This window comes from Varanus komodoensis, unplaced genomic scaffold (genome assembly GCF_004798865.1).
Source record: "Varanus komodoensis strain SLA01 unplaced genomic scaffold, ASM479886v1 scaffold5, whole genome shotgun sequence".
NCBI classification, from domain to species: Eukaryota; Metazoa; Chordata; class Lepidosauria; order Squamata; family Varanidae; genus Varanus; species Varanus komodoensis.
Genome location: NW_025336087.1, coordinates 45,602,013 through 45,627,585, shown reverse-complemented (window position 1 = coordinate 45,627,585; position 25,573 = coordinate 45,602,013). Strand labels below are relative to the sequence as shown.

The 25,573-nt window shown below is 39.7% G+C and overlaps 1 protein-coding gene across 12 annotated transcripts in view; it reads left to right on the top strand.

Annotated features, from left to right (window-relative positions):
• The window catches only part of LOC123031600 (transducin-like enhancer protein 4), a 158,121-nt gene that overhangs the window by 118,096 nt on the left and 14,452 nt on the right, over positions 1-25,573 (top strand). For all 12 annotated transcript variants that reach the window (XM_044446781.1, XM_044446780.1, XM_044446776.1 and 9 more), the window contains 7 exons: positions 15,315-15,434; positions 16,295-16,348; positions 16,654-16,806; positions 18,730-18,862; positions 19,593-19,786; positions 21,892-21,968; positions 24,155-24,404. In XM_044446781.1, coding sequence (XP_044302716.1) covers positions 15,315-15,434; positions 16,295-16,348; positions 16,654-16,806; positions 18,730-18,862; positions 19,593-19,786; positions 21,892-21,968; positions 24,155-24,404 — 981 coding nt within the window. The remainder of the gene's footprint in view (positions 1-15,314; positions 15,435-16,294; positions 16,349-16,653; positions 16,807-18,729; positions 18,863-19,592; positions 19,787-21,891; positions 21,969-24,154; positions 24,405-25,573) is intronic.

The following is a 25,573-nucleotide window of genomic DNA, read 5'->3' as shown; positions in this document are numbered from 1 at the left end:
TTTTTTCAGATTGCATTTCCTTTTATTTGTTTTCCTACTAAGAGATGCCTGATATTGTACCATGTGCCTTTAGGCCTTCTTCCCATAATGGCATTCCAGTGTCTGCCCCCCCGTAAGCTTTGCTGCTGTGCTCTTTACAATTCCTTCACCAGCTATCCTTCAGCATGGCTGGTTACTTTCACCTCCATTGACCCTTGCAGGCTCAGTAGCAGCTAGGCCTCAGTCACATTATATCCCCTCAGTCAGTGATTACAGGGGAAGCTGTATATTCGCGGATTAATTTTAAACACCCTCCTGTGCCACACAAGGTAGCAGCCCTGGCTGTTGCTTTAAACACCTGTTAAACTTGCCTTTGTGCTCTTGCATATCAGGAGGGGCCAAAGAATCAGCTGTCCATGCTGCTAGAATTATACTTCATAACTGACTAGTATTTTTGGCTTCTGCTGTGCATCCTGATATAGCTGTATAAATTCTCTGTGTGTGCGTTTGTGCATACATGTGTGTGTGTGTGTGTTAACTGCACACATTGAAACAAATCTGCAGACAGTTTAGCAAGATTCTCCAAATTAGTTTTATGTTTATATATTGCCAGACGTACAGCTATGATTAAGCATTTATGCCTTAGATTTTTCACAGCACTCTTGCCTCATTTTAGGTAAAACATTCTAGTTAGTTCAGTTCACTGTTAAGGATAAATGTTATGGCCTGTGTGTCCCAGTACCTTGGAGCTAACAGTAAATGTATTTGGTTTTTGGCAATCGTGGGAGAGAGTTGGGTTGTATTAACTTGTAAATATGGATGAACAGATCTATTAAGTCCATTTCTGTGGATTTCCTTTATTTCCCACTTCCAAGTCCTTTATATGTCCATTCTGTATAGATTTATTTTTTATGGAAAAAAATCTTTATGTATATTTGTGTGCATTTTCAAATGGACGCATGCCCTCATTGACTACAGCTTGTTCATGCAAATTTTAAAAATGTCTGAAATAGGTTTTTTATATTTTCAAAATTCATTTATGATATCAAATGAGTTTTTCTTTCTTTTGCATTATACCTTGCATGTCAGGAACTGTATGGATTCTGTCTGCAAATTGTGTCTATTTCCTTTTCCATTCTGGGAAATGCAGACTGGGTAAATCCATTCATGAAACAACCGCCTTGATGGAACAAATTTCTCATCTATTCCTACTATTAAGTTCTGTTATTTCTTCTCCTGCAGACCTTAGTGGCATATGTACCTTGCTTCCTCTTTCTCTCTACTTGGGTACCATGTACTTTAATTGCTATTTACCTATTTGGACCCCTCCCCTGCAACTGAGGACCTGGTGTACATTTATTTGCTGTTATTTGCCAAATAATACAGTTTAATCTGAGCATGGATCATCCTTTCTTCATCCAGCAGAATTGAAATATTTCACTTGGTTCCTTGTGATATTTTTATAATGCTGTTCTTAGTTCACTTTACAAGCAATGTACTTTTGTAGAAGAAAAATTTAAAATATTTTATACACACACACTCAGAATTCTTTGATTTTCAGAGTTAAGAACAGAACTAAACATTTATATTCTACAAAATGTAGGACTCTGTTCTCTGTTAATTAACTTCATTTAATCAGCAATTAGTGAAGTTAATTAGTGGGTAAAATGCCATATAAACATCAAACACTGCCTGTTAAAATCATAGTTTCCATTAAAATGTAATGATCAGACTCATGGATTAGTAACATCAGTCCAATTATCTGAGAAAGCCCATGTGAGGAAAAGTGATTTGTGCTTGACTACTTTGCAAAACTCATCAGTAGGTTTTGATACAAGGCATACAATGTTCCTTGTCCAGCTCATTTGAGAATACAGTTGAGAAACATTTTAGAACTATCTCTACATGTAGATCTCACGGATTTCAATCGGCCTTAAGTGTCCCAAGTTGGCAATCCTAAATATACTTTCTTGTGAGTAAACACTGTATGCCTAGGATGGCGGTTTTAAGTCTTGTAGGCTTCACTGAAATGTAGGTGTATCTAGTTTTCCATAACTAGGACCCTAAAGCTGCAATCCTGATCATACCGAGAAGCTGCCCTATTGAAGAAAGTAATATTTATTTGCACTGAAGAATCAGAAAAATGGTGGTTCACATTTAAGTATAGGACATAGGTGGGCTTGTGCTCAGATGCCAGTGTAGCTTAAGGTACACTGAATTCAAATGCCACCCACCCAAATGCCTCCAGACTCTTGCATGTGGCAGGTTTTTTAGGGCGAAAGGAAAGACCACGAAGTAACCATTCATATAGGAAAGCCTTCGTGCAAGTGCAAAGTCAGCCAAGTAGCCTTCTGTGAAGGTCATTTTCCTGCTGTGTGTACTTTATCAATTTTTTATTGTTTCTTTTGTACTTCGAGTAGACTTTATAACAGCAATAATGTCATTCAGATAATTATAATATAATTGACCATAGAGCGGAGCACCCTTGGCTTTTACTTTGGTTTGTTTAATACCTCAAAATGGTCAATTATCTTATAATCCCCACTTTGTTGGGAATTATTGTTTTAATTATTGTACTCTAAATACATCATTGTCTCAGTGTTGTAAAGCTTCACAAGGGAATTATCACACTTTGCAGAGGGTTTGAGTTCTCAGCTTTATTGCGTGGGAGCATTCTTGGTCATCTCTAGTCATTATATCTAGTACTAATTTTGCTGAATTACTTTTTTCTTGTCTTTGCCCACCTGAGGTCAGGCTCCTGATGCTTTCTCAAATGCTTGAATAGTGCGTTGTAGCAAAGGCAAGCTTGCTGTTGCTAGTTCTTTATTTCACTGTATAGCCTTCTTCCCCTGTTGCACTTTGAGTCACATATGCTAATGTAAGTAATCTTCAGTAGATGTTGAGGGTTGAAGGGTAATAATAATTCTTGGCTTGTTCAAGTAATTTGAAGTACTAATTATTGCAAGGAGACAGCATGCTGATGCTTGCCCTATTGCTGGTTAGATATTTATGGCTTTCTAAGAGGTGTTCTTTTACCTTCTTTATGATCAATAAAAATGCATAAGGGCATAAGAACAGAGGAGCCATGCTAGATCAGAGCCTGTGGTCCATGCAGTCCAGGACTCTGTTTGTACATCTTCCCACCCAGGTTCCCTAACAGCTGGCATATGTAGGCAGACTGCCTGTGATACTGGGGGTGTGAAGCATATATCAGGACTGGTAGCTACTGATAACCCTTTCCTCCATGAATTTGTCCAGTTCAATTCAAATTGTCTCCGAGTTTGTGGCCATCACTTTGTTTTGTGGAAGTGAATCCCATAGTTTAAAGATGCACTGTGTGAGGAAATGCTTCCTTTTCTATGTCCTAATTCTCCTACTAATCTGCTTTATGGTGCAACTCTTTTTTCTAAGCTGAGGGGAGAGAGAGAGAAATGCCTCATGCTATTTTCTCCACACCATGCATAATTCTATACATCTCTATCATATCTCCCCTTACTTGGTTTTTTTCAAAGCTAAACAAATTAAGTTGCTAACTTTAACTCATGGGGAATTGTTCCAGTCCCTTGATCATTTCGGTTGCCCTTTCTAGACTTTCTTCAGCTGTAACAATATCCTTTTTAGGTGTGGCAACTAAGAACTGTACACAGTAGTCATATCATACGAATGCATAAGGGTAATAGGACATTTACAGTTTTATTTCCAATGTGAATTAAAATAAAATTATTCATAAAATAATTATGAATTAAACATAACAAAGTTTGCCTTTTTCATAACAGCTGCACAGTGAATTGACATTTTCACCACAACCTCTAGATCCCTTTCTTGGTCAGTCACTGGCAGCTCAGATCCAATCAGCTGATAGTCAGAAGTTGGGATTTTTTTGCCCAAGTGTGCATTGCTATGATGCCCTTTCTCCCACTTTGAAGAGATGCCTTTGAAGCTCCTCACAATACCTTTTGCCTTTAATCACCCTAAATCATTTCCTGTTGTCAGTAAACTATTTCACTGCTTACTCCTAATTCCAAGCCATTTATGAATAAGTTGAAAAGCATTTGTCCTAATACAGATTTCTGTGGGTATGTTTGCCTCCCACCATTGTGAAAAATTATAATTTATTGCACCCTCTGCTTTCTATTCTTTAACCAGTTAGTGATCCATGATAGAACCTTTCCTTTTATTCTATGACTGCTAGGTTTGCTCAGGAGTCTTGGAGAAGGACTTTGTCCAAACCCTTTAAGAAATCCAAGTAAACAATATCTACTAAAGCACCCCGTCCATATATTTATTGACACTCTCAAAGAACACTAAAACGTTATTCAGACAGGACTTCTCTTTGCTGATTGATCCTTGTTGATTCTTTTTCATTGGGGCTTGTCCTTCTACATGCTTACTTATTCTATATTTAATAAAACTTTCAACACATTTATCCAGAGCACATAGTAAGCTAACTGGCCTTTATTTTCCCAAATTCCCCCCAAATCCTTCCTTAAAAGTTAGGAGTGCACAGGCCTTTCCAGTCCCCTGGTACAGAGGCTGATCTTAGGGACATGTTACACATTTTTGTAAGAAAGTCAACCATTTCATATTTCAAATTTCCTTAAGAACTCTAGGATGGATATTGTCTGGGCCTGGTAATTTATTAAATTTCAGTTTGTCAACAAGGTTGAGAATTTCATCTTTTGGCACCACTGTCTGGGTTATTTCCTCTGATACTCTTCCTGAAAACACCAGTTCAGGCTCTGAAATGCCTGTCTCCTCTGTAGTAAAAACAGATGAAAATAATTCTGCTTCTGTATAATCACCCTATTCTCTTCTTAGTACTTTAACTCCATTATCATCCAGTGTTCCAGCCACATCTCTAGCTGGCTTCCTGCCTTTGATAGATTTAAAGAATTCATTGTCAACACTGATGTTGTTATCAATATATTCCTCATTTCTTTTTCATCTGTTGTCTGTTCCCATCTTGCTTGTGCAAGCTTGTGTGCCTTTCCCCCTCTTCTGAGCAAGATTTCCATTTCTTAACGAAACCTTCTTTTCTCTAATAGCTTCCTTGACACCACTAATAGCTGGCACCTGCTTTCATTAATGAAGAATGTCATTATGCTGCGGGGCGGGGGACACTGTGTCACTTCCCCAACATTTATTGGCCTGCTTGTTACTGCTCTGTAGACCTCCTTGCCCCTTCATGGATCACTGTCTTGTCATATCTTTGCCATGAAAACCCCATGGACAGTACCAAAGGCAAAAAGATATGACGCTGGAAGATGAGCCCCTCAGGTCGGAAGGTGTCTGCTGTGCTACTCGGGAAGAGCAGAGGACTTGTACTAGTAGTGCCAGAAAGAATGAAGCAACTGGATCAAAGCTGAAAGGACACTCAGTTGCAGATGTATCTGGTGGTAAAAGGAGAGTCCAAAGCTGTAAAGATCTATACTCCATAGGAACCTGGAATGTAAGATCCATGAATCAAGGCAAGCTGGATGTGGTCAAATGAGATGACAAGACTGAACATCAACATCTTAGGAATCAGTGAACTAAAATGGACAGGAATGGGTGAATTTAATTCAGATGACCATCAGGTATACTACTGCGGGCAACAATCCCTCCGAAGAAATGGAGTAGCCTTCAAAGTCAATAAAAGAGTAGGAAAAGCAGTACTGGGATACAATCTCCAAAATGACAGAATGATCTCAGTTCAAATCCAAGGCAAACCATTCAATATCACAGTAGTTAGATTTCTGTAACACACTCTACGTGGGACTACCCTTGAAGACGGTCCGGATACTTCAGTTGGTTCAAAATAGAGCTGCCAGGTTGCTGACGGGGACTGGGCGTTGTTCTCATATAACCCCAGTGCTCCGTCTGCTCCACTGGCTCCCGATTGAAGTCCGGGCCCAATTCAAGGTGTTGGTTATGACCTATAAAGCCCTAAACGGCTTGGGACCTGGGTATCTGAAGGAACGCTTGCGCCCATATATGCCCTCCCGCCCCTTGAGATCAGCAACAGATGCCCTTCTCCGGGAACCCTCTGTGAATGATATTAGGAGGGTGAGTACCTGGAGGAGGGCTTTCTCTGCGGTGGCGCCCCATCTATGGAATGCGCTCCCCAGAGAGGTCTGCCTGGCGCCGTCGTTATTTGTTTTTCGGCGCCAGGCTAAGACCTTTTTATTTAAAACTTATTTTAATTGTTAAATTATTTAATTAATAGGATTTTAATTTTTAGCCGAGAAGGCACCGGGGATTTTTAAACAATTTTTTTAAAACATTTGTTGTACTGTTATTATTTATGTATTTATGTATTCTTTGTGAGCCACCCCGAGGCTTTGTTGCGATGGGGATGGCATAGAAATGTTTTAAATAAATAAGTAGTCCAAGTGTATGCCCCAGCCACTGATGCTGAAGAGGCTGGTTGACCAGTTCTATGAAGGCCTACAACACCTTCTAGAAATAACACCATAAAATGATGTCCGTATCATCATGGGGGATTGGAATGCTAAAGTAGGAAACCAAAAGATAACCAGAATAACAGGCAAGTTTGGCCTTGAAGTACAAAATGAAGCAGGGCACAGGCTGGTAGAATTTTGTCAAGAGAATAGGATGGTCATAGCAAACACTCTTTTCCAACAACCCAAGAGACGACTCTGCACACGGACATCACCAGACGGTCAACACAGAAATCAGATTGACTATGTGAATTTCAGCCAAAGATGGAGAAGCTCTATACAGTCAGTAAAAACAAGACCAGGAACTGACTGTGGCTCAGATCATGAGCTTCCTGTTGCAAAATTTAGGCTTAAATTGAAGAAAGTAGGGAAAAGCACTAGGCCACTCAGGTATGACCCAAATCATATTTCTCATGAATATACAGTAGAGGTGACAAATAGATTTAAGGAATTAGATCTGATAGACAGAGTGCCGGAAGAAATATGGACGGAGGTTTGCAATATTGTACAAGAGGTAGCAATAAAACCATTCCAAATGAAAAAGAAATGCAAGAAAGCAAAATGGCTGTCTAAAGAAGCTTTACAAATAGCTGAGGAAAGAAGGGAAGTGAAAGGCAAGGGAGAAAGAGAAAGATACACCCAATTGAATGCAGAATTCCAGAGAATAGCTAGAAGAGATAATGCCTTCTTTAATTAACAGTGTAAAGACATAGAAGAAAACAATAGAACAGGGAGGACCAGAGATCTCTTCAAGAAAATTGGAGATATGAAGGGAATGTTTCATACACAGATGGACATGATAAGGGACCAAAATGGCAGGGACCTACCAGAGGCAGAAGAGATTAAGAAGAGGTGGCAAGATTACACAGAAGAACTATACAAGAAAGAGCTTAACGTCCCTGATAACCATGATGGGCTGGTCACTGACCTGGAGCCAGACATCCTGGAATGTGAAGTCAAATGGGCCTTAGGAAGTCTGAGCAACAACAAAGCTAGTGGAGGTGACAGTATTCCAGCTGAGCTACTCAAAATCTTAAAAGACGATGCAATAAAAATGCTACACTCAATATGCCAGCAAATTTGGAAAACTCAGCAGTGGCCACAGGAATCGAAAAGGTCAGTTTACATTCCGATCCCAAAGAATGTTCCAACTACCGCACTATTGCACTCATTTCACATGCTAGCAAAGTTATGCTCAAAATCCTACAAGCCAGGCTTCAGCAGTATGTGGACCGAGAACTACCAGAAGTACAGGCAGGATTTTGAAGAAGCAGAGGAACTAGAGATCAAATTGCCAAAATATGCTGGATCATGGAGAAAGCTAGGGAGTTCCAGAAAAACATCTACTTCTGCTTCATTGACTATGCTAAAGCCGTTGATTGTGTGGATCACAACAAATTGTGGCAAGTTCTTAAAGAGATGGGAGCACCAGAGCATCTTATTTGTCTCTTGAGAAACCTATATGCAGGTCAAGAAGCAACAGTGAGAACTCAACACAGAACCACTGATTGGTTCAAAATTGAGAAAGGAGTTCAACAAGGCTGTATACTGTCGCCCTGCCTATTTTACTTATATGCAGAGCGCATCATGAGAAAGGCAGGGCTAGATGAATCACAAGTTGGAATTAAGATTGCCAGGAGAAATAACAACTTCAGATATGCAGATGACACCACTCTAATGGCAGAAAGTGAAGAGGAACTAAAGAGCCTCCTGATATGGATGAAGGAGGAGAGCACAAAAGTTGGCTTGAAACTCAACATTAAGAAAACTAAGATCATGGCATTCGATCCTATCACTTCCTGGCAAATAGATGGGGAAGAAATGGATGTAGTGACAGAATTTATTTTCCAGGGCTCCAAGATCACTGCAGACTGGGACTGCAGCCAAGAAATTAAAAGACGCTTGCTTCTTGGGAGGAAAGCTATGGCAAATCTAGACAGCATACTAAAAAGCGGAGACATTACCCTGCCAACAAAAGTGCGTATAGTCAAGGCTATGGTTTTCCCACTTGCAAAGTATGGGTATGAAAGTTGGACCATAAGGAAGGCTGAGCACCGAAGAATTGAGGCCTTTGAATTGTGGTGCTGGAGGAGACTAAGTTCCTTGGACTGCAAGGTGATCAAACTGTTCAGTCCTAGAGATCAACCCTGACTGCTCTTTAGAAGGCCAGATGCTGAAGATGAAACTCAAATACTTTGGCCACCTAATGAGAAGGAAGGACTCCCTGGAGAAGAGGCTAATGCTGGGAACAATAGACAGCAAAAGAAGAAGGGGATGGCAGAGGATGAGGTGGCTAGATGGAGTCACTGAAGCAGTCGGCGTGAGCTTAAGTGGACTCCAGGGGATGGTGGAGGACAGGAAGGCCTGGAGGAATGTTGTCCATGGGGTCGTGATGGGTCAGACACGACTTCGCAACTAACAGCAACAACAAGAAGACCTCCTTGATATTTATCCCAGTTTGGTGGGTGAAGCCATTTATTTATTTACTAATTTTTATGAACTGCTTGTATCTAAAGTTTTAAAGGCAGCATATATAATTCATAAAATAATAAGACTAAAAGCCAGTAGATAGGATTATCAACATAGGATTATAGGCTCTGCTACAGAGGGAAGACTTGGTTAAACAGATGGGTCTTCAACATCCACCTAAAAATAATATCAAGGGGAATATTATTCCAAATAGTTGGCAGTATTATATACATTTCATGCTCTAAACACGTGCAGAGTGATCTCAGAAGCATCTGGTACTCCCATGAGGACCTGACAGTATGACCTCAAAGATCAAAAGGGTGTATAGGGCAGAAGGTGCCTAGTTACCATACTTGGTGATATGTATCCATGTGATTCTTCCAGTAGTTCATTTAGCATACAACATGGGGACCCTTGCAGGAGTCCTGCATCATTTGAATTACACATGAAATATGCTGGAGAAATCCCACGTGGATGGACAACTTCCTATCAAGGGTACAGAACTGGATTTTGTGGGGAAGACCAGACATTCTTCCCACCCAGCCAGCCCTCTGTAGGCTGTATGATGCTGGGTCAGTGTGGGCATGCCTGATGTCATTGCTCCCTGACACAAGCACCAAGGTGCATAAAAGATGAAAAGCGTAATAGCTCAAAAGTTGTTTTAAAAAATGGAGAATGTATATTTAGATTCTCAAACTCAGCTCTGAAAAGCAACAGTCACATACTGTTGGTAGCAAGAGTCTGATCAGTTTTCAATTAATACATGCCATTTGATAAGCATAGTGTTGAACAGACATGGAAAATAAGATGGATACATTTTTCCAGAAAGAGTATTTGATAATATGTAGTCAGTTGTTGTTTCTCTGTTGCAGATAATACATAATAAAATGTATCGATTTATAGTTAATTAAATGTCAACCAGAAATCTTAAAAAAAAAAAACCTGTACAACACATGCATAGTACAGCTACCTGTTAAATTTCTTGTGATCTTCCATGTGTGTGATCCATGTTGATTTTTTTACCAGCATTGGAAGGCAAATTCATAATGTGATAGGTCTTACTAATGTGGTGAGTGGGTCACAAAAAAATTGCAGCAAGGGCAGATGTGTCTTTTGTCATGGGGTTTCTAGTCCACATGGCAGGTGTTGATCATATAAACCCGACTTCCTGTTGAAGACCCAGTGCAAAGTGAAAGTTTCTAGATTTCTATAGCAATAGGCATTATTCATAAGAACATAGGAGACTCCCTTACACTGTTAGTCCAAACAGCTTAGTACTGAGTATTGCAGCAGCTTTCCAGAATTTTTAGGGACGAGCCCTTCCCAGCCTACTGTGGAGCTGGAAGGGTTAGTGCTAGAACATTTTACATGCTATTAATAAGCCCACTGAATGATAACCAAGTAGATAATTTTGTAGAAATATTGTCAGTATTGAGTTTGTTCCTTGTGGTCTCTTTTTTTCTCTTCCTGGGCATATTCATAGAATTGTGTATGGCTGGAAGGAACAGACAGGGGAAATTGAATGCAATCTTTCACTAGGTTGCATACTGGGAAATAGATCTTCTGTCTGTTTGCTTACTTTAATCTAGCCCTGTATATTGACATGAATGTTTGCACCTTTCATAGAAGACCCCCATGATATTTTTACCAAAGGAGCAAATTCTGGTATAGAAACATGGAAACAGAACGAGTCAGTTGGGGTCTCCTGGGCCATCTAGTCTGACCCCCGGCTCCAGCCGGCTCCACTCATGACATGCCCAGCATACCAAATTCTGGTATACTGCCCAAAATTCAAAGCAAGGCAATATTTCTCTGTTTACATTATTTTAACCATTCATTATGGTACCTGGGAGCTGCATATATGAAGAAGTGGCATTTACTTTCTTCATGAGACGAATGATCTATATACACAGTCATAAACCATCCATAGGAAAATAGGAAGCTACCTTATACCAAGTTAAGCCATTGATCCATGTAGTCCAAGTTGTCAGCATTGACTTTAATTGAGTTTCCAGGGTCAGAAGAAGGATTCTTTCCTAGTTGTACCTGGAGATGTCAGTGAAGTAAGTTATTCAGTAAGTGTTCTGTGTGAAAGACTCATTGCATCCTGGCAGAGACAATTCCTGGCATTGATATCATTTTTGTCATAAATATTACAAATGCACCACATACATCCTTGTGAAAAGTAAACATAATTGCCATTCACAACACTTACCTTCACACAGCACCATATAGATGAAGTTATTTAGGAGCAGTTTGACTAATATTTCTGTCCAATAATCATAATAATAAACTGGATATGCTAATCAGAAAATTTGGCAACATGAAGGTAAAATCTTGCTGTTTGACAACTGCCCTGTTAAGAGTTAATAAATAAATAAATGTGGTGAGGAATTCTTAACAAAAGTGAAAAATGCATAAAACTCAAAACCAAATAAAGATAGGCTAGACGGGCACATGGTAGGCATGTCATGAGCAGAGCCAGCTAGAGCCAGGGGTCAGACTGGATGGCCTAGGAGGTCCTTTCTTATTCACTGTGTTTCTATGAATATCAAGTCTGAATGAACTGGTCGTCTGCATCAGGTTTCCTGTAGCTCTTGAGCTTCATGTTATCAAAACTTTTTCAAAGCTATTTATTATAATCTTCTAGAGCTTGGATTCACATAATCATCAAGAGAATGGATCTATACTAAAGTCTTCTCATTATTTATCCTCTTCATGAGGAAAAGTTGGCCAGCAAATTATGTCCACATCCATTGAGAATATTCACAGTACTATATATGATGCCCATAAAAAGACTGCTATTGGTGGTTTATATCTAGCCCATGGGTTAATTTTTTTCCCCATGATGTGCCCTTTTCTGTCTCAGATAGGATGAGCTGTTCATTAAACAGATTAGGTGCTAGAAAATTTGCTTGCAGGTAGTTTCAGTTATTCCCAACTGCATAGGATCTGTAGGTCCTGCATGATTTGCAAACATCTGTATACATGAAACAGCCACCATATTTATTTATTTATTTTAATTATGTACTGTCCTTCATTTAAAAATTCCAGCATGGTTTATATATTTTTTAAAAAAGCAATATAATCACAATACCACAGTGGAAAATATCTTTAGTGCCAGTACTTGATATAAAAATTAAAATACCAATTAACAATTTAAAAACTGGGTAAATAAAAAGATTTTGGCCTGGTGCCAGAATGAATACAGTGTTGGCACCAGGTGCACCTCTCTGAGGAGCAAATTCCATTATCAGGGTGTGGGTGCTATAGCAAAAGAGGCCCCCTTCCTCTTATTAGCCCTTCTCACCTATTTGAAAGAGGGCTCTTGGAGAAGGACCTCTGCAGATGATCTTAAGGTCTGGGCAGGCTCATATGGAAGGAGACATTCCCTTAGGTAACCAGACCCTAAACCTATATGCAACTGGCAGCTAGAAACAGAATGCTTCAGCTTTGGGGCTAGGCTGAAAATGGCAGCCAACATTCCTAAATGGTGTGGCTATCTCCCCTGTAAGCAGCTAATCATACTAAACTTTCTCCAGATCCTATACTCAACAGTATGGAGAAATTACCTAGCATTTGTTTGTGTGACACTATATATAGGAAATGCCAGTTTGGTAACCTAAACTCATGACTCCCCCACCTCTTGTTTCCTAAGAAACATCTGCAGATTAGACATTAAGTGCATGTTAAGCACAAAAACTTTGGAGTTCAATAGCTGATTGTAGATGTGTGTTTGCCTGTGTTTTCCCAAAATACATCAGCTCCTAAACAGTATATGTTACCTCAGTGTGCAGATCATCCTTAAAGAGCTAGTTATAATTAGCTACTTTATCAAGCTAGTAGGTTGCTCTAAAATATAACTTTATTAAGCAGCAGATTCAAAGATTAAAAGGGTATTTGTAGCAGTAAGGCTAAATAGATTGAGAAAAATGAATCCATGTGGTTTCAGATTTATGAAAATAAATACTTAGACTTAAATCAGTGCAGTAGTTTAGTCTTGACTCTTTAGCCATCTCTCTAATTGTCATTCAGTAATTAGTTTTCTCCTTTATTGCAGCCAATTACTTTAAAAAAAGGAAGAGAGAGATGAGTCATAGTGAATTGAATTCAAATTATGATCGGCCTTCTCTCCATTTGTAGAATGAATATAAATGGAGCAGGGGTCCTCTTAAGACACACATAAGGTTATTTGCATAATTTTTTTTTTAAAAAATCTAGTTTTAATGGTATTGGGCCATGGGGAAAAGGAACTTGTCCTGATCCTAAATATTCCTCCTTATAATTGAAAGGCAGTCACATCTTCTTTGTATTGATCCTTCTTCCCAAGACATCATGAATCCTTCATACAAGCCAGGCCCCTGTGCATCTCATCAGAGCACAACTGAAAAAATGAACTATCTCAGGATGTGAGAATGGATTTTATTCTGTAAAACTTGGGTCAGATTCAAATGTTGCTGATGTGGCTAATTTCTATGGCCCAATTCTTGTGGTTCCTATTAACATATTTTCCTAGTGCAGCTACTTCCAGACCACTCGGAAGCAGCTCAGGTGTCATAACAGTAACAAATGATAGGATGCATTTGCTCAGAACCGCAGTGCCTGCATCTCTCTTATGCTTTCCTTTGATATAATAGTACAGTCTTAGTGTTCTTTTGTCAGCATGCAATATTTCAGTGTGTACAGGCATGGCATTTTTCTTTCTTTGAAGAAATTAAAACAATGACTTTGTACATGAACATGCAAATAGGCAAGGTAAAATTCAACTTTCAACTGGGGAACTGTCCAAAGAAAATTTTTCAGGGAGCTGCAGGGTGGAGGAAAGAGGGAAGAAATCCCTTTATATGAGCAGATTTCCACTCATAGGACATTGGCTTCCGCCCATAGGAATTGGCATATTTTCACTTGCCCTCATCAGTCCTGTTTAGTTGACCCCCTTAACTCATCTGTCCTTATTTGGTAAACAGTTGATTTTTGCGTAACTCGCTTCAAATGTGCATCTCACCAGGGTGCTAAGCAGAACATTTTGCATTTCTGTATGAGAGAAAAGGCCACCCAGTCTTTGTAGGCATACAAAGACGCCTGGCACCGTCGTTACTGGTTTTTCGGCGCCAGGTAAAGACCTTTTTATTTAAACATCATTTCAATTGTTAAAACATATGATCTGGCCTGGGCAACTTCTTCTTCCTTCTCTTTCTCCTCCTATATTTTTATTTTATACTGATAATTTTAATTTTGTATTTGTAAATCAATGTATTTTTTGTATTGTTATATTTAATGGTAATTTATTATGTACTATTATATTTCAATGTATTTTATCATGTTGTAAGCCGCCCCGAGGTTTCGGCAAGGGGCGGCATAGAAATGTTATAATAATAATAATAATAATAATAATAATAATAATACCAAAATATGAGAAATAATAATGAAGTATTTCTTTTATGCAGTTCCCTGTATTTGCCTGTATCCTTTGTAATGTTGCAAAATCTTATTGAGGTGCATGCTTGCTACCCTGGGAAAAATGTGTACGCAATCAGATTTTAGATAGGTTTATGTCATTATGGCTCCTCTTCCCTTTTGTGTTGTGAGGTATCTTGAACATAGTCCAAGAGCTGCTGCAGCACTTAGGCAGTTGCCACAGTGCAAGCAATCATAAGCTCAGCACTGACAGTGTTACTGGTGCAACCACTTGTGCCCACCTATGCGATTCAAGTTGCACTGAGTTTGTTTATGCTGGCACTGTGTCAACTGCATAAGCAGCATGGCAGTATTTGGGTACTGTCCAAACTTTCTTGCAGCATTCAGAAAGAGCAAGAAATGTTTTCCTCCCAGCATTTCAGGTTTGCAACATGAACTGATATCCAAAGCTGGAGGAAGTAGATCTGCTCATGCAGAGCCTAGCCTGCTGTGTCATCTGGCAAGGTGATAAACCCACCCACAAAAATAGCCACCAGAGTTAAGCCCCATGCCTTTCCACTTGCATCAAAAGTCTAAGGCACCTTTTAGAAATTAGATCTTCTGAAACTGGTTCTGGCCCACTGTCTGAGGAGGTAGCTTGAGCTATTTCCAGTCAGTGGATTTGTTCACAAAAAATGTTCCAGCCTGCCATTTCATGCAGAGTTGATACATTTTGCAAGCTGAGCCCTCCAGCCTAGTGCTAACTGTGGATAATGGGCACATCAGCTGTTGGATGGGGTGGGCAGCAGAATTCCCAAGCAGTTCCTGGACTGCTCTGATATTCTAGGAGCAAGACAAAGAGAGACAGGTAGCATCTGCTTATTTCAGAAGGAAGTAGGAGGTTCAGTTTGGACAGGCACATTAGCTGGTAGGTTACAATCAGAGTTATAAATGCTTGAGACCTCACAAGAAGATCTTGAGTAAAACTGTGCCATCTGTCACCTTTTCCTCTCTTCCCTCTAATTTCAGAGCTCATCTGTGTCTCCATCAGCAAGTTTCAGAGCCTCTGAGAAGCACAGAAACTCAACAGATTATTCTTCTGAAAGCAAAAAACAGAAAACAGAAGAAAAAGAAATAGCAACTCGTTATGTGAGCAAAGCAATTAATACTTTTCCAGTTTATCACTTTGTATTGCATGTGGCAATGCACAGTCTGTGCAATGATCCTTTTTCCTCTGTTGGTTTCTGCAGCCTCTGCCTTCCTCCCACCCCCAAACACCCACTCACCCACCCAGGGCCTTCCCAGCTTAATCCTGGGCCAGAGCAGGGACACAGAATGGAGATGGCTCCAGCTCTTCAGCATAGATTCTGTTAAAGAGTGTACTGTGATGTGAATAATCTTATTGTCCATCAAGAGATGCTAGGATGTGCAGTCCCAGTGTGCAGCTAAGCTGCTTCTACAGCTACTGCCTTCTACTACTGTGAGTTGGGAGAGCCCTTGAGGGGGCAGGGGCAAGGCAAGGCAGCAGTTGCAGAGGGCCCTCATGGAATAGGTTAAGGGGCATTCTGCTTATAATAGGTTATGACCAGGAACCTACTCGGCATTACCTTTTTGTTGTTATATGACCCCGTGAAGGAGGGCCCTCCAAAATGTCCTGTCCTTGACAGCCCTGTTCAGCTCTTTGCAAGTAATCAAATTGGAGCTTGCATTTTCAAAGCAAAGCTCACCTTTGCAATTACTCACCAATTCCATGCTCCTAATTTGACTTCAGCCTCTAATTTGTATAGTGTTAGTAATAAAACTGTTTGTAAATAGCCATATCATGAAAGAAGTATATTACTGACATGTTCTGTCATGGCTGTTTTCAGCTGTAACTTGCTGAAAGTTTGCCAGTGAAGTTCTGCTAATGCCTAAATAAAAATGTTACTTGTGTGAGAGACTAGATTTTTGGAATGCTTAAGCTTTCTTCTTCTACTTCTTCTTCTTCTTCTTCTTCTTCTTCAATGCAGGACAGTGATGGTGAAAAGAGTGACGACAACTTGGTGGTTGATGTTTCCAATGAGGTATGTGGGATGCTGTTTTGGGTACCTGTTTCTTTGAATATCACTGGATATATGGGTAGCATTGATTTGGTTATTAGTAATAGGAGATTGAACTTGTTTTGTTATAATACAAAGGAATTCAGGTGCCTCTTTTCATTAGAAGCAGTGGAGGCTTCATCACTGTAATGCTATACCTATAGTAATGTCACACTACTCCCAGAGTGGAAAAGGGTTTTTTTTGGAGGGGGGATTTATATAAGCTATAGAAGAAGATGCCAATATAGATCAAGTCATATACCGTGATAATAATTACAGCCTACTTTTAGGATCCGTCATCTCCACGAGGAAGCCCAGCTCATTCTCCAAGGGAGAATGGCTTGGACAAGACTCGTCTACTCAAGAAAGATGCACCAATTAGCCCAGCCTCAATAGCATCTTCCAGCAGCACTCCTTCCTCCAAATCCAAAGAACTTAGCCTTGTAAGTGACTGTACTCTCTGAGTCCACGCTCATATCTCTTTGTGCACTGTTGGGTGTCTAAATAGAGAGAGAAAATAATGAGATGTGTCCCAGTTGCACATCTTGATATAAAGCTGCCTTCAGTAGATTTCTGCTAAAAACAAAAACAAAACAAAAAACATTGAAACCCAAGAACTTTTGGGGTGATAGAGAGGCTTATTCAGCTAGCAGTGTCTGAAAATGATGTGTGTGCCTTTATTGTGATATATATTTTTTCATGTCAGGAAGCTTGCCATTCTGTGGATAAATAAGAGCACACAGGGGTTCTTTGAATATTTTTTTTGTATGGTAGTTTACAGTAAATTCAGCTTCCTGCTTGGACAGGATTTGGTTCTTGCCTTTATTTGTATTACTGGGCTATGTTCAACTACAGTCATTTTCTATCTAAAAAGTAATCTGTCATTTACAAGAGCCTTTCTTGACTTGCATAACAAGTCACAATTCAGAAAAGGTCTGCTTGCAAATCCAACATTGTGCTGCCTCTATTGATACTGAGAGTGTATGCCTGTGTGCAAGAGAGATTGGGAGTGGGAGGGAGATAAACAGACTGTGGTTAATTATCTTTCCTAGATGAAACTGCCATGAATTGCACACATTCTTCCTTGTAGGACCAGAGACCTTCTCACACCAATGTTTAGGGAGTATGGAGAACCAAAAATCAGTTTGGTGATAGCCCTTGGGGAAAATGGCAATATACCCATGAGCCATGGAAACCATAAGCCACTGTGCCTCAGTGCATCTGATCAGGAAAGTGACTTATGGAGGGTCGTCATCTACTTAACCCTTCTCTGTTACCTTAACTTTGATTGTCTGGAAGCCCTAGCCTTGTCCCCAAGCACCTTCTGCTGAATAGGGAGTTGACATGACCAGAAGCCTGAAATGGATTGTGGAAATTCAGTTCTGCTTAAAAGTTACAGTACAGTGGAAGAGGAAGGGGGACCTAGACAAGCCACCATTCTTTCCTCTTCCATCTATAATGTAGATATAATAATACTGGTCTAGTTTATTGGTTGTTTGAAGGAATTACTGTACTAAGGCTTTGAACATTTAGCAGAGTGTAATATGTAAAACTAGAAATGTGTCATATTTTACATAAATACAAGTTTAAGAAAAGCTGAATAAGTGATAAATATGGCATATATTATCAATATTTTATGGAGGGATCACTATTTATCTGCACAAATATTTATTGATTGCTGATGCCACCATGGTGTTGTAGAAATCAAGCTGAACCAGGTTGTTTTATGGCATCCATTGCATGGTATCCTTATCATTAAATAATTTGGGGTTCTGCTCACTTTGACTGAGCACCACTGGTGGAGTCCATTGTGCATCAGGTCCCTTTCAGAAATTTTGTTGCACTGTGCACATGTTTGAATGTGATGTGGGGGTGGTGAGACAGTTGTCTGGATATAAGTGAGAGACTGGAAATGAGATAGCTGAGTTGAAATCCTTTCTGATCCCATTACTGGGTATCTTCTTAGCATGTCACAGTTTCTCAGCTTCTTAATTCTGCACAAGAGTGACTGAGTTAGTGGTTACAAAGCTATTTGTACTGTGCATGAACAAGCAATCATGCATGTAGTAGCAACTACAATAAGGTCAGGACTTTCCTGGAAATACCTTAATGATCCAAAAGAAACAGGCATTATTATCATTTATATGGAGCAAGCACCCCATGTATTTTGCTGGGAAGTACATCTATGTAGACCCATTAAAATAAACTTTTGCAGGTTGTGTTCCCTGTAATTTGTGTAGCTGAACACATTGCACAAATTGAAGGCAGATAAAAACTAAAAGAAAATCTATGCAACATGGCCAAGCCACTGATGAGTTGACCATCATGTTCTAAAAACCAAACTAATCTTTCTTTCTCCATATCAGAATGAGAAATCCACCACCCCTGTGTCTAAATCAAGTACCCCCACTCCCCGAACTGATGCGCCGACTCCTGGCAGTAATTCTACACCCGGATTGAGGCCTGTTCCTGGCAAACCACCCGGAGTCGACCCTTTGGGTTAGTTGACAGACCACGTGAGGGATCTGGTGGTGGGGGCCTTGCATCTAAAAGGGGATAGTGCTGCTTTGCACTGTCACAACTACAGGAGGATTGGATCAGGTCTGAATTCAGATCCTACACCTGCCCTGGGTTTGCTCTTAAACAAGCCTCAGCTTGAAGGAATAGAATGTCCTTTTTCGTAGCGAAGTGGTAAAAATGAAGACAGTAAAGCTCTTTGCACATTGAACGTGCACATCTTATAAATGGTCAGTCATAATTTATCTATGATATTATTTAAATGTGCAGAAATAGCATGAGGTGTAGGTTTTTTCTATTCTGTCTGATCCCAATTGCAAGTGGAAGATCTTATCTGAATATGTCATATAAGGACGAGTTTCTTGCATGTGGTCATGGAGAAACCTGTAGGGGTTTCATTTGTTTTTAAGTGGGACAACATTTAAACATTTAAATTAAGACTTTTGCTTCAGTCTAAATTGGTATAAATCAGTGAAAACTGCACCATGTCCCATTTCAGCAATTTCAGATGGGTCTTTAGTAGCCTTCCAAGGAAAACGGAAAATCTCTTTGCAAAGGTATTGTGAAAAGCTAGAGCAGTGTTGAGCAGTAACCTTTTTCTCAAGCACACATTTTCTGCCCCACTCCCCTTCCTCAAAGCTTGCTGATTGATTTCTTTCTCTGGCATACTTTTTGAGACCTCTCTATTTCTCCCTCCATCTTCTCTTCATAGCTTCAGGCCTAAGAACACCCATGGCAGTACCTTGTCCTTACCCTGCCCCATTTGGAATAGTACCTCACGCTGGAATGAATGGCGAGCTGACCAGCCCTGGAGCTGCATATGCAGGTCTCCATAATATCTCTCCCCAAATGAGTGCAGCAGCAGCGGCGGCGGCAGCTGCTGCAGCTTATGGAAGGTCTCCAGTGGTAAGTTTTGTGTGTATTTAACTCATATCAGTTTGAGCACCAATTATGCTAGTGGGTGTAGTAGGGCTTCTTCTCATTCAAAGCAGAGGCTCACGAAGCTTGAACCACTCATTTGCCCTAGAGAAATATAGCCAATTGCCAGAAGACTGATCTTCTTGAACTTTTTCAGTGAATAGTATAGAGGTGCTTTCCATGTTCTGCCTTTTCATGGAACTTACCTGATGGAGTAGCAACTCTTCTTGTTCCTGATCACTAATTGGGGGGGAGGGTGGAGAGAGAGAAAAGGAACCACTTTGAGGTATGAATGAATGAATGAATGAATGAATGAAGACTAGTAGGGCAGGTGCTTTCTCCTTCTTCAGTCTCATTGCTGCAGCCACTGTCTTGCGTCTAGGATAGCAACTGGAAGACAGATTTGTAGATTCTGGAGAACCAGATTTGGCTCTTGTGCCTCCAGTTGCTAACCACCCGTGTGTACAATAGCCTCTGTACACTAGATGCAATCTGTGAAATGAGTGGCTCTTGGACTTTATGGTACAAATACCAAAGTTCATAGAATATTCTAATAGTTTCAACATGGGTAATGTAATATTGAAATCAAATTTGGATTATCCAGGAATGAGCACTGCAATTAGAGTAAACTATCTGACCTTTCTTCCGGTGGGGGAGGGGAAGGCAGGGGTGTTAACTCGTAAATGTCATTCATTCTTCTGATTCCCCCCCCCCCCCCGTTTATTGAGCCCTTTCTGCTGTTGATACTTTAAAATGTGCTGTTGATTCCATGCTAATTGATTCCTCACTTTCCTTTTGTGTTCACCCATGGACTGTCTTAAAAAGAGGCAATGCCAGTCATGTTGGGTTTTTTTTTTTTTTTGTTAGTTACACTATGAGAGACTTGAACAGATGTACATGCAGAACAGGGAGAGTGTTGAGTGTGGCCCAGAGTTGGAAGGCTGCCTGGAAACTGCAATTAGTTCAAAACACAGCTGCTGGGGCTGCTACCTGGAACTAGGCCTTGGGTACATTTCTCACTGGAACCCCACCAAACTTTACTCCATTTCTGAGCATAGTCCAGAGTGCTGGTGCTTACCCTTAAAAGATTCACACAGCTTACAATACTTCTCTGATATCAGCCATGCACTAAAATGTTTTTCAGAGGTCCCTATCCAGGTATCTTATCCTCGGAAGTGGCAGGTAGTGGTGAAGGTCCTTCATTTCACTTGTGAATCTCACTTTCCATGAAGTCTCACCTGTTGCTTAATGGTTTTTGCAGACTTGGGAAAAGCATTTTGGAAACATTTTCTTAGTCTTTTAACCTAGGATGTGCCATTCACCCATTAGTGTTAATTTTTACCACTGTTAGCCATTACAGTATGCCTGATGTTTTATTGCTTATTATGAGCCACTGTGAATTGCCAAAGGGGGGGCAATTGTAATTTAACAGGGTACACAAATCATTTACATCAGGGCTACAGAGCTTCTTTTGAACCAAGAGCTAGTCCCATTTCAGATAAACTCTTGGGAGCTGGATTCAGTGGTGGGGGGGCTGATGGGTAAAGGATTAGGGCCAAAATGCCAAGAATATTTTAGCATAAAGGTATTGCTGCCAGTAATTAGATCTTAGGAAAATCAGTTCAACCTTTAAATGGGGGGAAAACTTGTATATTAAAAGTTAACCATCAAATGTTCAATGACTGGGGAACTGAGGTGGGGGTCATCTGGTGATCCTCAGAGTCTAGCTTGGGAGCCCAGGCCTTGGGTTCTGCTCCCCAGTTTAAATAATCAGGGAGTTGGTTGCCTTTTATGTTTCATCTTGCCACCATGGTCAGAGTCAATATAACTCTAAAGATTGTTTATTGGGAATAAAGAACAAATAATAATGTCCTGGGGCAAATGGCTGAGCCATTGTTGAGAACATGAAGTTGAGCTTGTGGACCTGCAACCTAATTGAGATGAGAAGGTTTTTTTCTTATATTCATAAACCTTAAGAAAGGGTCTCTGTGGTAACATCTGAGTACATGCTGGCAGCAGACAGAATGGCAGGATTCTAGCACTTTCCATTAATGCTCTGAACTTTCTTTGTTCTGTTTGTGGGAAAACTTCAGGTTGGTTTTGATCCACATCATCATATGCGAGTCCCCGGCATCCCTCCGAATCTGACAGGCATCCCAGGAGGAAAACCGTGAGTGTTAAACGTACAAACTCAATCATATTATTAAGCTTTTGTTCCTCTTGCTTCCTCTGCAGTACTGAATTCCATGCATGGCAGAGGGTGGTTAATCCTTCTTTTAATCTTAAAAGCCTATTTGGCAGCTTTTCCCATAGGTGAATATGCGCCAAGGGTATCAAATGCTGTGGATAAAAGAGGGCATGGGGAAGGGGTTATACTTCTGCAGTGGGACATGCTGGACTAAGGTAACTCAAGTTGGCACAAGAATGCAAATTGCAAAGGGCTCTCTGGTGTGCATGTCTTCAGGGTTCTGCCTTTCCATTTTAAAAATAATTCTTTTGTGCACAAAAGAAACCCTGCAATCAATTGCAGACTTACTGGATTCCATAAACAGTACTGCACAAAGAAAGGTTCTGATTGATTGAAAATACTGAAAAGAAATATAGTGTCATAATGTACAAATGCATCCTTGGTGGAACTGATCAGCAAAGGTGATCCACATTAACAAGCTTGGCTCACTGGGAGCCAGGCAAAAGCACTGAATGACTAATACAGAGTTTTTTCTTTCATTCATCTTTAGCAAAGAGAAAATTACACAGTGATCCTGGGCATTTATTGGTGTGTAAATTCACCACACCATATTCCCTTTGTGAAGCAAAGCATGTCCAATAAAGAAGCTGAGCTGTTGTGAATAGTTGGTCACTTTCCATATTTGTATGTGTGTTTTCTTTAAAATTAAACATAGAGAAAGATGATTCATTTCTCAAAAACATGCACGTTTCTTCCATCCCTCATGCCTGATACCATATAGAGGTTCCAGAGTTGCCCCATTAAGTAGAGCCCTAACTTTTGCATTGTCGACAGTTAAGAGTGTTGAGAGAGGATAGAGGAGAGAAGTGCTATGTAACAAAGTCCTTGCAATTATTTCCTATTATGCACTGATTTTTACAGCCACCAGGGGACCAGAGGTCAAATGGTACTAGGTTGTCTGAAGTGGTCCAATACAAGATAGTGCCTATGGACCACCAGCTAGAATCTCAGCTTGATGTTACCTGCCATAATTTCATTGAGTTCAGTGGAAGTCTGCCAATTTACCTTTTACAGCGTGACCTTCTCTATTCAAAGTCATAAATATCTGTAAGCATTTCCAGAAAACAGAAAATAATGAGTTTCATACTGCTCAGAATGCCAGTATCTATCTTAATAAAGCTTACTGTTTGCTCATCAACTTCAGTGCAGCAAATGAAGCTGCAAAGCTTGAACTAGGAGGTTATATGCTATTTTCAGTAGCCTGTATGAGTTTTCCACAAATCAGCTAGATGCCCAGTTCCTTCTACTAGCTATATATTTCCATATAATGTGCTTCAATTGACTCCTCAATAAAGTTGTGTTAAGTGACAGTACCAGACCGGCATGTTGCAAATAGTTTTGAGCACTGGAGTGTTCTCCTCTAGCAGAGCATTTGAGATGAAGTTGTTGATAGGTTATTCACAGGTGGCATAACTGGCATTCATATAGCCCGTTGTTCCTGATGAGACATACTCTTGCCATGTCTGTCCAGCATTTATCAGCCTGCCATTTTTTTCCAGTTGTTGCTGAAAAAATGTAACTCCTTAGTGTTTGCACGGAGCAGCAGGCCAAGAGCAAAAAAAAAAAAAAAAATCTAGCCTCTGTCTGTAGTTTTCTAAATACACAACCTATATTTCAGCATGAAACTTCTAAATTAAAGTGGGCCAGTGTGGACCACTTCACAGAAACATGAGAATTCTGTTTCAGTTTCCAGATAATCAGAAATTACCCCATTTGCAACCTCAAGTACAAGGTTGTCTTTCAAAATATGCTTGCACATTGCCAGGCTATTGAATGTGAGTGAAAAGTATGTATTTGTATCAATTTGTCCACTTCAAAATGTTCACTTTTCAAAAAGATAATATATTTTCATGCTTTAGTCAATGAGAAAAGTGTGCACTTTTAACAAAGGTGCACAACAATATGCATACATTTTCCCATTTGAACAGCTCACCTTTCCCATCCAAACTAAAAATGAGTGCAAGGCAAACCAAATTTTGAATTAGAGTAGAGATGGGTCTTGGCAGGCTTGAACATCCCTGGATCTTTTATCCCTAGATCTGTATTGCCCTTTTATGTATGCACAATATATGAGTCATTCAAATCTATTTTCCCTCTTCTTTCCTTAGAGCATACTCATTTCATGTAAGTGCTGATGGTCAAATGCAGCCTGTACCTTTCCCTCCTGATGCCCTGATTGGTCCAGGAATCCCACGACATGCTCGACAGATTAACACTCTGAACCATGGGGAAGTGGTATGTGCAGTTACTATTAGCAACCCTACAAGGCATGTCTACACAGGTGGAAAAGGATGTGTCAAGGTCTGGGATATCAGTCATCCAGGAAACAAAAGCCCTGTGTCTCAGCTGGATTGTCTGGTGAGTAAGGGTAGCAAGAAATCTATAGAGAGTGCCAATGAAACAATAATTGTCATGAGATAACAGGGGGCGGGGGGGGGCGTTAGTGTTTGGTGGTTATGGTGTCTGTAACTGAGTGAACCACTTTGATGGTTCTCTGTGTAGTTTATATAAAGCAAAACTCAGCTGTTGTTCAATTTTAATATTTTCTTAAGTTATTCACATTGCAAACAGTTGATTATTTGTTTTTTCTAGTTATATATTTACATACTGTTTACCTTGCCTTAATAAATACAGAATTAGACTCTCAAAGTGGTTTACAGAATCATACATGGAAATACAACACAAATGCATACAGAATGAATACCTAATAACTAAATTTAATTGGATTTCAAAGGGAGCTGCCCAGTTTTATAGGTATTCCAGTGCTAACTATATAGTTTGTGATGCTTAATTGTGCTTAAAAGATAATTCTACTATGGAGAGGTGGAATTTGGCTTTGGGTGAGAATCATGGTTATATTAAATATCTAATTACTGATTTGAATTTGCATAAACTTGCATATAGATAAACATTCTGGATCATTTTTATTTCTAAATGAGGCACAAGTTTTGTAACAGGCATCTTAAAACAATCTTTTTAGATTATGCATTTGATAGGATGAAAATTACCTCTTGATCCTTACCATCTGCAGTTTTTATAAATACTTGTATTACAAACAATACTTTTTAAAAAATCAACTGAAAAAATCAGGTACCTTTTTAGTTGTTTCAAGCATTTTTAAAGTAATAATTAAATATTGCAGCCTCAGCTTTTTTCTTAATGCATTAACATTTGGCCTAAGCAAAGGACAGATTGGTTTATGCATTCCACCAGAGTTAACATTAAGTAGGAGTATTTGGATGTAAGCTATTTAATGATAATTCAGTGATATTACCTTTATGTTTAATAGATTAACTATGTTGTACATTTTTTACAACCCTTAGCCCAAGCTTATACTGTATGCTTCTATGAATTAGAAGGCCATGATTTCTCTCTGTATTACCTCAACATCTGATTAATCATATGGTTTTTTATGATACAAGAAGAAAGGGAAAACTAAAACAGAAATCTATATACTTTATGTAATTATGAGTTCTCATAATTTATTTATTTATTTATTTATTAAAACATTTTTATGCCGCCCCATT